Genomic DNA, 12,117 nt, shown 5'->3' with positions numbered 1-12,117 from the left:
CTTGCTATGGCCGAAAAGCTTAACCAAATGGGAGGGGGAAGGTATTTATAGTGCAAGCCAAATTTATCTTAGGGTGATCCTTCAAATTCACCATTTACTTTTACCCTAGTACACTTGTTTTGATCTTGCTTCACTTCCTTTATGATTTTTCCACCTTAACCCTTTTAAGTGTCTTTCTCACTCAATTCCCATGCCACCTGAAGGGACACCTCACATGTCAGCTATTCCACATGTGTAAAAACATATTATTTTATTACATAATTTTATTCTTTCAAGCTTGCCCCTTGACAATTTGTATTATTCCATCCATGACCCTTCATGAAATTTACATTAAAATAGGGAGGAAAATGAAGAAAAATTCATGCATAACCATATCCTTGTCTATTCCTCTACCTATTTTATGATTTTATATCATATCGAGTACTTTTTCAGGTCCTGACTTATTAGGTAACCATAGGACATGTTTTGGAACCCTTTTTTCATCACAATTAACCTGATAAGGAGTTATATAATATGCCTAAAGAGGAAATGATGCTCTTCCCTTTGTCCCTTCATTAAAATATTTAAAAATATTTATTTCAGAGTAAACTTAACCGAATTCTTTTTACTGGTCCATGATTATGAGAATCTTTCATCATTAAAATGTTAAAGCCTTTATATGCTACCCAAGAAAAGTCAAAATAAACTTATGATAATTTCTCAAGTATATATTTTCTATTTTTCTCCAATTATCTGAAGCCCCATTATATTTTAAATAATTTAATTTCTACTAATATTTACAATTAGTCAAAACCTTGAAAATTTCATCAAATTGCTTTAGGGGTATTTTTGTTATTTTTAACTTTATACGGACCTCAAAACATCATTTTCCATTTTTCTGGAATTTTCTAGAATTTTTATAAAATTTTTTGGCATAGTTTCCATCACTTCCCTTTTTGTTTTGAAACTTTTCAGATTTATGATTAGGTCCTTGATTGGGTTTAGTCTCAGGAATCATCTAACTAAGGTTCCCAACACAACTTTTTAGCAGTTAATCATCTCCAGTTCCCATACTCGAGCCCTCGAGACTTTATTAGAGTCTCTAACTTGCTTATTTCATGGTTCCAAGAGACTTTTACTTTACGATTTAGTCCCTAGGAATTCTCTCGTCTTTCCAGGAAACTTCTAGAACTCATGCCTAAAGGGATTTGGTAGCCTGCCCATTTCAGGCTAATTCTGGTACTTTTAAGTCCAAAATCCGGGATGTCACAAAAAACATGAATGACATGAAAGAATGACCATATTTCAATTGTAAACTTTAGATAGTGATAACAACTTTTGAATGCATTTTACCCATTTTAAAATAGGAATTAATAGGTTGTGATTTTAACATAAAAACTAATAACATATCAAGAGTTGTTCAATATGGAGGTCCTGAAGCTCAAGATGCACTCATCCAATTAAAGACCCAACAATCCTTCCAAAATGTTCAATGGATTTCTAGATTGAGAATGCTTACGTGGATGATGATATGGACATATGTAAAGCTTAGTGTGACATATGGAAGCCCACCCTGAAAACCACTATGGCATGTGAGTCATTGCAGTATGAACGCTTTGAATTTTGAGAAAGACAAGAGCACGTTCTAAGAGCCAAAAAGAAGTATTTGAACCCAATTCCCATGTTATTGAAGGCTCAGCACAATTATATATGTATGGAGGAGTCTACTGGAACTATAATCTTTCAAATGTTTTGGACCATGGGAGTTCCAAAATGTAGCTTATTCATATTCAAGCCCAAATGAATGTCTTAAAAGCCCATACTTACTTATGGACATGAGTAACATTTATGAAGATCTATTTAAAAGGTCCAAGAAGATTCAAGAAACATCAAGAGTTGTCTTATATGGCATTAATCATGATTCTATTTGTTTTAATTAGTTTTCTATTTTATAGTTTCCTATTTTGTATTGATTACTTCTTGTAGACAAAGACTTACCTATTTTGTCTTTTGTTAATTAGTAGATAGTCAAATAAGATCCTTCTCATTAGTAATAGGATCTTCTTAGGTAGTGAGTGATCTAGATTATTCTTTCTTGACTAGCAAGTTAGGGTATTCTAGAAGGTCTTTTGATTTTCTTATTTTTACTGTATTTTCACATATATTTTTTATACATTTTATTTAGTTAGTATTTTAAGCTCTAATAGCTTATAATGGGCTTTTAGGGCTTAGGTTATCAATTATTGTTTTTATATTAGGTTATTTTTCAAGAGTCTTAGTTTATAAATATTTCAGTATGTACTCTTTTCATAGAGAGATGATTTGAATAATTAATAATATGAGAATTTTATTTCTCTTATATAAGCCTTGCTTGCATCTTTGTATTCTCATGAGAATATTCGACAGTATAAAGGGAGTGATAAAATTTATGGTGTTTGTATGGCCAAGGTTGTAAGAGACAAGTTCTCTTAAGGTCCTATCTCCATCATCTATTCGATACTTGTTTTTAGCCGGTCCGTGTCATCCCCTCATATCAAAAACTTAGAAAAATGAGGGGGGGAAAATCATGTTTTTAGAAAATTCTCAATTCTTAAAATTCAACTAATAATAACAAGTTTTCAATTCATTTTTACCCATTTAATAAATAGGGGCATTTATGGCTTTTTGCTTGACTTTCAAAATTCTATTTTAGAATTTTATACCTTTTAAGGATTATGTTAATTCAAGCATCTTTTAAGAGATTTCATATTTGTTATGTTCTTTTATTGTCATTTTCGCTATTTTTATTTTTTAATTTTTAAATAATAAAAAATAAATCTCATAAATTTCAAATTTAAGTTATGAATCAAAGTTCTATAATATAAAAATATTCTTTTATAAAAAAAAGAAGAAAAACTAGGAGAAAGTCCTCCATTATTATTACTCCTCCGGTCCTAAATATAAGATCTCTTATGTAGTGTAATTTACATTACAAAATGGATCTTATATTTAGAACTGGATGGAGTATTATTTTTTTTTTGAGAATAATCTACATTAAAATAGAATACTTTGTGTGTAAAAAATTTGTATTATATCTCGTCTTGATTCTAATTATTTTAGGATGGGACAATTTCATCACGAAAATCTGGGACAGAACAAAAATTGATGGGATAGGATGTCCTGTCCCAGTTCAGTGTTGATATATTCTCTTTTTTATTTTTTAAAATTTATTTTACTTTATTATTAATATAATAATATTATAACTTTTATGAATATATTGTCTACAATTTAAGATTTTTTTTTCATATAGATTATATGATTTTTTTTAAGAAATATCTTAAATTTATATATTTTCTATCTTTCAAAAAGAAACATTTTCTTTATTAATTTTTTTATCATTGTTAATGTTTAAGTCAATTTTTATCTTTTTTTTAGCGTAATGTTTACTATGAGTTTTAATACTCTAAATACATTTAGTTTTGAAAAAATTAAAAAAATTAAATGGGATGTTTCATATTTTTCATTTTCTTTTATTGTAATTTTCGCTATTTTAATTTTTAATTTTTAAATAATAAAAAAATAAATCTAATAAATTTCAAATTTAAGTTATGAATCAAAGTTCTATAATATAAAAATATTCTTTTATAAAAAAAAAAAACTAGGAGAAAGTCCTCCATTATTCTTACTCCTCCGGTCCTAAATATAAGATCTATTTTATAGTGTAATTTACATTACAAAATTGGTCTTATATTTAGAATTGGATGGAATATTATTTTTTTTGAGAATAATCTACATTAAAATAGAATACTTTGTGTGTAAAAAATTTGTAAAGTATTAATTAGGGGTGTTCACTTATATCTCGTCTCAGTTCTAATCATTTTAGGATGGGACAGTTTCATCACAAAAATTTGGGACAGAACAAAAATTGATGGGATGGGATGTCTGGTCCCAGTTCAATGTTGATATATTCTCTTTTTTATTTTTTTAAATTTATTTTACTTTATTATTAATATAATAATATTATAACTTTTATGATTATATTGTCTACAATTTAAGAGTTTTTTTTTCATATAGATTATATGATTTTTTTAAGAAATATCTTAAATTTATATATTTTCTATCTTTCAAAAAGAACATTTTTCTTTATTAATTTTTTATCATTGTCAATTTTTAAGTTAATTTTTATCTTCTTTTTTAGTATAATGTTTACTATGAGTTTTTATACTTTAAATACATTTATTTTTGAAAAAATTAAAAAAATAAACGGGATGTTCTTGTCCCATCACAAACGAGATGAAACACCATTAGAATGAGACAAGACACGAGATAGAAAAACCGTCTCGCGAGAATGAGATTAGGATGTCCCATGAACACCGTGGTATTAATATTTTCTACTTGTAAATATTTATTATCTTATCTTCTCCAATAAACTTTTTGATAAGAGCATTTTTCCGAATTTAACCTAAAAATATTAACACACATAACATAAATTTAATATTTTGGACACAGGTGATTCTTATGATTATGAGAATTGCTGCTGTAACGAGGGTACAGAACAGATAATAAACTAAACAACAACTCTTGTACATTCTTATTAATAATCGAACATTTGACCTTAGTCCCAGGTTATGAAGAAACTCTTGACCTATTTCCTCTAACGTCTCAATTAGTCTCAATATTGCCACAGTGAAACCTCAGTATCTGCCTCCACGTCATCCCAGCTCCACCCATACGGCCTAAGAGGGGGTGGCGATCGGAGCGGCTCCTCCGCCATACTCACTATCAAATGACGGAGCTCGTCCAATCTCGTTGACACAGCTGGATTTTGATAAATATACGTCGCTTCGTCTTCTTCACAATAATCCTGTACATTCGGAGCATCTCCGATGACTTCCTCGTCGGCCGTTGTACTACTGAGACTGCAAACTTCAAAATCATCACCACTCCTGCCGAATTCCTCAGCAGCCAGAGCCGCCACCCGTCTGATCTCCGCCGCATTGGTTGATTCCGGTAGAGGCAACCGCCAAGCTGAGTCAGCGAAATTCAGGCAAGCCGATTTACCACGAAGAGCCAGAGCCGCCACGTCATGAGCACGAGCGGCCATCTCCACCGTGGAATATGTTCCGAGCCAAATCCTGGTGTTACCGTTCGGCACACGAACCTCGCAAACCCACTTGTCTTTGTTCCTCCGTCTCACTCCTCTGTACACGGGATGCCTCGTCTCCTTGAAAACCCTCCGTCCCGCTCGCTTCTTGGGTCGCTCCGACGCCAGTAACAGTTTCGGCTCCCTGCTCAACGAGCTCACCTCCAACCAAGAAGAGGAGGAAGAAGCGTCGAATGTGTCTTCTCTGAGAAATTCCATTGTATTTGGATGAGATGTGAGATGTGAGAGTAAGTACAAAGCAGATGTGTTGCGCTGGAGGGGGTGGAGCGAGTGATGGGAAGCAAGGGGTTATATATGGTTTGGGTGGTTTGGGTTTAAGGGTGGACAAGGTGGGGCCCACTTGGGGTTTGCCTACGATGAGGACGCGGACACGGAAACGGTTGGAGACATTTAGAGTTGGCTCCCACGGTTACCACTTGCTTTGCTCACCTTAGCTACTTTTAGTCCTATCGTTGAAATTTTAGATTCCGGCCACGTGGTCTAAATTCATTGATTCTCTTTTTTGCCTTTGTGGCGAGCCCAAATTCATTGATTCTGTAGTCACAATATTCATCCCATGTGATGGAGCAAACTTGGAAGTTAGATTAATTATTTTAAGAGGCATATTTTATTATTGGACCCCTCTCATAAAAATTGATTTTGTAGATTATTTTAAGATTAAGGTTACAAGAAATTTGAAGAAATTTTAAAAAAGATAGATTAATATAAATTTATAATGTTCAGTTACTCCATTTTGCATGAAGAATGCAATATGATGGATATGAAAAATAGGATTTAATTAAAAAAATTCTTTATATTCCTAAATTAATGATGGTACTCATTTTATATATAAAAAGTACTATTTCCTTTTAGGGAAAATTAATCTTTTAGTCTTTCAACTTTTAACTCATTTATAACTCAATGCCTCAGCTATGACTCATTGCAACTTAATCCTTAAGTTTTTGACTCGCTTGTAAGTCAGTCCCTTGTCTTTTTATTTTTTAAAAACATAATCCTTCTCATCCATTTAGCAGTCCAACTCATAACTCATCCCTCCTACGTGTAGAAAAACGTTATTGACAGTGTTAATAATTGCTGATGTGCCTGCCAAATCAGATACCCATGGAATTTGTATGAAATTAAAAAAAAAAGTTTTCAGTTAGGGCACATTTGCCACTAAATGAGACTGAACAAAGACGAGAACATGCGAGGCGATCAAGACGCGCTGCAGATGTGACGGAGAAGAAGGGTAAAGCAAAGACGCTGCGAAGAAGACCAAACCGGAGAAGAAGAATATTTGTCGTCCCATATATATTCACCATATTCCGGACTTTGGCTTTATTCAGTGGTTCTCTTTGTGCATGGCACCCTATAAGTTTAGGCGCAAATTTTATTAAACAGGGATACATTCATGCGAACATCTGTTAAATTTTAGTGAGCACTCAACTGTTCCTGCATCATTTCTCTACAAAAAAGTTGTGTTTTTTCTTCAAACAACCATGGATGTATTTGAAACCCCACTAATTTTGGTAAAGTATCGATAATTTTTTTTATGTCACAATACTGTGCACATTGATCAGTGATCTTTTTTTTTAACCTCAAAATATCAGCAATTTTTTTCCATCCCATAGCATGATACAAATCGGTGCTGTGATAATTAACAATGAATGCTTGTCAAATATCATAGAACCTGGACCTTTAGTGGGAGCGGTATGTCTTCCAAGACATGTTTTAGTTTTTTCAATTATCAACACTTCCACCTGTTCAAGTTCAAAAGGATTCACAGTGCAGAGTCAAGGCATAATATAGCATTTGGAACCGTTAAAAACATTCGATCAAGGCCCAGACTTCATCGCTAGTCCAGGGGGGGCTTCAAAAAATGAAACTGGGATTGCTCTTTTCAAATATCAAAGTCTCTGCATATCCTATCAAAAGAAGCAAGGAACTGGGATTGCTCTTTTCAAATAATGAAATTTTTGGAGTGATTGCTGGACAGGGAGTTAATATGAAATAAAACTCATTTAAATTAATAGCATTAGTACATGCTACAGCTCAAGTCATAAAACAAATTCCATGCATAAATAATTGTGCCTCCATAGTTTGAGATCCAGTGGCGAAACGAAACATGCAGGGTACCATAAAATTTGCTATCGCTAATGTTGAGCGTTTCTTGATTCTCTAAATTTGAATATTTTGGTAGATAATTTACCTTCAGGAAATCTGAACGAATCATTTCCAGTGAAGAAGTAGAGAAGAATATTCAGATCCACTTCTCCCCGTCTGCATCAGTCGGACGAACATGAGGAGAATGAAGATGGAGAACACAAACACAAGGAGAAAGAAGATGGAGGACAACGCATCGATCGAGAAGACGAAGTCAATGGAGAATGACCCACATGCATGCAAAATGATGCGAGCCTTCTTCAGCCAAAAGGAAATGCGAACAGAGATGGAGAAGAGACAAGGAGATGATGTGGCGCTTACAAAGATGAAAGGTATGATGTGGCTCTTATATGATATGAGAAATTAACGAAGAAGGACAAACTTTATACACATTGGAAAGATGAGCGACTGAGTCATAAGCGAGTCAAAAATCTAAGAATTGAGTTATAACGAGTCATAGTTGGAGGATTGAATTTTAAATAAATTAAAAGTTAGAGGATTAAAAGATTCATTTTCCCTCAAAAAAATTAAATAAATATAATGATAATACATAATTAATAACTACTATATATCCAATAACTATAATTGTATTTATATCCAAAATCTAATCTAATTAAGTAAATATGTTTAATTTGAGTATGTTTTTTCCAACTTTCATTTTTTTTTGTTTTGTTGATATGAGTAGTCAAATAATATTTTCAAAGACGACATAGATGACCTATTTATATGTTTTTATTTTAAATGCTTGATTTGCGTTTCAAAATTAAAATATATTTGATAGTAACATTTTTCTTTTAATTTGATAGCATATAAATGAGAGAAGAGAGGCATGATTGAATCCATAAATATACCAAATCACACACAATTTGACAGTGAAGGGTAACACGAGATTATTAGAAAATAATATGGACATATTAGTCAATGCAAGTCAAAATATTACCTTTTCCTTCCAAATTCCCTTAATTTTGTAGGGGAGGCTTAATTTTCCTTCCCTCCTAAAATTTTTATCTTGCCAAATAAAAGAAAATGATTAAAATCTCTCTTCTTCCTTTCTTTGCCTTCCAAATCCTTCATACCAAACGAATTGTTATTTTTTTTAAATTTTGCTCATTAATAAAATTAATGGAACACATATTTCCCCACACCAACCTCCGTATTCAAATAGTTTGTTTTTTTATTGGTCTTGGTATGTTCCAGTCCCCACCTCTTTCTTTCTAAATTCATTTTGTTTGGCCATTCATCCTCTCACCCGTAAATCTTCATGCAAGACGAGGAGTGCAAATAATGAAAGGAACTCATTCACATATTGAACGAGTTAGTTTTCCATTTTTAAAAAAAAAAATAAGTCACATCAGCTACATGACGGAAGTCGCTCTGAACGACTTCTACGTAAATTCAAACTCGTTCCATCCTTGACTTGAACGAGTTTAAGTATAGTATTTAGATAAATATTTGTCATGATATAGTACTTAAGTTTTTTTTACTGTTTATAGTATATGAGTAAAAAAGCCGATTAATGTTCATGAGAAAAAATGAGAAGTCATCAATTGCTTCAGATATGGAAGATAATTTAAAATAAAAGAAAAAAATGAAAATTTATTCACTAGTCCTCATGATTTTTGTGATATTCTATTTTTAAAATATATTATTATATTAATTAGAAATAAAAATATTCATTACAACTGGTTTTTTATGCCCATATTAAAAAAACAATTGAAATGAGAATGAATTTTAATAAATTATGCAACTTAATTAACACGTAAATTAATGTAGATAAATATAACTATAAATAAAAAATATAAACCCATACATAATGTAAAGAACCAAAAAACCAGAGAAAACTGAATAATTCTTTCATTACTAACAAAGGCCACCCGGCCAGGATGAGACAATACAACACTGAAGGACCTGTTTCACTTACTTATACAGAACAAGCCCTAGACTAACTACCTCAGGCCCAATACAAGCCCAAATAGAACAACCTGAATTTAAACCTCCTAACACTCCCCCTCAAGTTTGGGGTGCATAGAGGTTCACAGCCCCTAACTTGCTCAAGATCCTATCATGATCTTGTTTTCCTAATCCCTTGGTGAATATGTCACCCTGTTGTTCCTTACTCCTTACATGCTCAAGACTTATGACTCCTTGTTGTAATTTTTCTCTAACAAAATGACAATCTATTTCTATATGTTTAGTCCTTTCATGATATACAAGGTTATTTGCTATACAAATTGCAGATTTACTGTCACAAAACAATTGTACCAGCTTTAAATTAGTAAATCCAAGATCTTCCAGTAGCCTTTTGACCCACACGATCTCTAAAACAACACTGCTTAGTGCTCTGTACTCTGCCTCTGTAGATGATTTGGAGATCGTGTTCTGTTTCTTTGACTTCCAGGATATTGGTGATCCTCCAAATTTCACTACATATCCTGTTACAGACCTCCTAGTATCTGGACATGTTCCCCAATCTGCATCTACATAGCATTCCAGTTGAGCATCCTTATTTGCTACAATCTTGATCCCAAGTCCTGGACAGCCCTTGAGGTATCTCACCACTCTCATTGCTGCCCTATAATGCGACCTCCTTGGAGCATTCATGAACTAGCTAAGTGCCTACACAGCAAAGCTTATATCAAGTCTAGTTACAGTGAGATATAATAACTTACCTATCAACTGTTTGTATGCACTTGGGTCAGATATTAGATGGTCATCTTTCTCACTTTTTCGGTCTGTTGCTGAGTCTTATATTTTGCTCAAGAGGTATACCAAGAGGTTTTGCTGCAGTCAAGCCCATGTCAGTCAAAATATCTAGAGTATACTTCCTTTGATTAAGTATAATTCCATGTTTTGACCTAGCCACTTCTATTCCCAGAAAGTATTTGAGCTGACCTAAGTCTTTAATCTTGAATCTGTTATGTAGAAAATTCTTTACCTCATTAATCTTTTCAGTCAAATTTCCTGTATAACCAGGTCATCTACATAAACTAGAACCATAGTCATTTCAGATTCAGTTTTCCTTATAAACAGTGAATAATCATATAAACTTTGCCTAAAATCACACTTAATAAGAGCTTCACTAAGTTTAGCATTCCATTGTCTGGATGCCTGTTTCAAACCATACAAAGATTTGGTCAATTTGCAAACTTTATTGTTTCCATACTGTCCAAACCCTTGTGGAACTCTCATATACACTTCCTCCTTCAAATCACCTTGAAGAAAAGCATTATGAACATCCATTTGAAATAGATTCCAGCCATTCATTACAGCAATACTGAGAACAATTCTAACTGTAACCATTTTTACTACAGGTGAAAAAGTCTCAAAATAGTCAATTCCTTCTTGTTAACTATACCCCTTGGCAACCAATCTTGCCTTAAATCTATCTACCTCACCTTTTGAATTATACTTTACCTTATAAACCCACTTACAGCCTATGGGTCTCTTTCCTTTGGGCAGCTCCACGATTTTCCAAGTCCCATTATCCTCCAAAGCCTTTATCTCTGCCTTCATTGCGTCAACCCACCTGGGATCTTTGGTTGCTTGCTCAAAGCTGGTTGGTTCTGTAATGCTGTCAAGCCTAGACAGTACACATTTATAGTCTTGTGAAATATGAGAATAAGATAAATAAGACTGCATTGGATACCTTACCATTCTTTTATTTGTTGTTGGTATTTGATCATTATCCATAATGCAAGCATAGCCTACCATTGATCTAAAAGCAGTGTCAACATGACACACATAATCTTTCATCCAAGCTGGTTTCCTTGTTTCTTGGACTGTTCTTCTAGGACATTGGGGAATCTCGGCAGTTACTAGATCCCCAGCATCCCCCATCTCTGGTTCATGACTATTACGTTCTTTAACTAAAGATGGTGGTGCTAAATCAGTCTCATAGATCCTATAGTCATTGCTAAAGGGATCAATCACTTGTTGGCTACGATCTCCCCCTTGATTGGGACCTATTGCATCTTTAAAAGGGAATTGAGATTCCTCAAAAGTGACATGTCGACTAACATGCAGAGTTTGGGACTGAATATTATACAATAAATAACCTTTTTGATTATTGGGGTACCCAAGAAAAACACAAGGAGTAGAGCGACTGTGAAACTTATCATGAGTGTGCAAAACTGTAGCAAAGGCTAAATAGCCAAAAACTCTCAAAAAGGACAGGTCTAGAGGGTGATTATACAGAATTTCGTACGGGGTTTTATAACCTAAAATGGAAGAGGGTGTTCTGTTATCAAGAAAGTGGCTGTCGAATGGCTTCCCCCCAAAATTTTAAGGGAACATGAGACTGAAACAGAAGACTCCTAGCAACTTCTAATAAGTGACGATGTTTGCGCTCTACAACCCCATTTTGTTGTGGTGTATAGGGACATGAGGTTTCATGAATTATACCTTTACTAGTAAAGTGAGTGTTCAATTCTGTATTAACAAATTCTAAACCGTTATCCGTTCTAACTTTCTTTACAGCAAAAGCAAACTGATTAGAAACATAAATCAGAAAATTCTTGAGATTATGAACTGCTTCACTCTTATTAATCATAAGGAAGGTCCAGGTACAGCGAGAGAAATCATCAACAATAGTCAAAAAATATCGGTATCCTTTATAACTAGGAACCCTATAGGGCTCCCAAACATCCACATGAATCAATTCAAAACAGCAACGGGTAACAGAATGACTAGACGGGAAAGGTAAACGGGTTTGCTTAGCACGGGAACACAATACATTTCTCATCAGTAAGAGCAGGAACTTCTTTCCTAATCAGTTCAAAATAGCAAAGCTTATTCACAAGAACATGACCTAGTCTATTATGCCAAATAGTCTGTTTAGTGGAAACATGCAACAC

General features: G+C 33.4%; 1 protein-coding gene across 1 annotated transcript; it reads right to left on the bottom strand.

Moving 5' to 3' along the window:
* Positions 1-4,630: 4,630 nt before the first annotated feature.
* LOC114744186 (dehydration-responsive element-binding protein 1C) lies at positions 4,631-9,829 on the bottom strand. The gene is made up of 3 exons (XM_028932380.1): positions 9,508-9,829; positions 8,535-8,558; positions 4,631-5,154 (listed from the first exon to the last, which is right to left on the bottom strand). The coding sequence occupies exons 1-3, from the start codon at positions 9,827-9,829 to the stop codon at positions 4,631-4,633; spliced, it is 870 nt and encodes a 289-aa protein (XP_028788213.1).
* Positions 9,830-12,117: the final 2,288 nt, after the last annotated feature.

The sequence above is a fragment of the Neltuma alba genome, unplaced genomic scaffold, assembly GCF_004799145.2.
Source record: "Neltuma alba isolate B1F8T4 unplaced genomic scaffold, ASM479914v2 tig00000684_pilon, whole genome shotgun sequence".
Taxonomy (NCBI): Eukaryota; Viridiplantae; Streptophyta; class Magnoliopsida; order Fabales; family Fabaceae; genus Neltuma; species Neltuma alba.
This window is presented reverse-complemented; position numbering and strand designations above follow the sequence as displayed.

Coding starts and splice junctions, on each gene's coding strand:
- LOC114744186 (XM_028932380.1), bottom strand. CDS start 9,829: ATGAGAGTGGTGAGATACCTCAAGGGCTGTCCAGGACTTGGGATCAAG. Junction 8,559..9,507: donor GGTACAATTGTTTTGTGACA/GTAAATCTGCAA, acceptor TATGTGAATGAG/TTCCTTTCATTATTTGCACT. Junction 5,155..8,534: donor TTTCATTATTTGCACTCCTC/GTCTTGCATGAA, acceptor TGTACAGAGGAG/TGAGACGGAGGAACAAAGAC.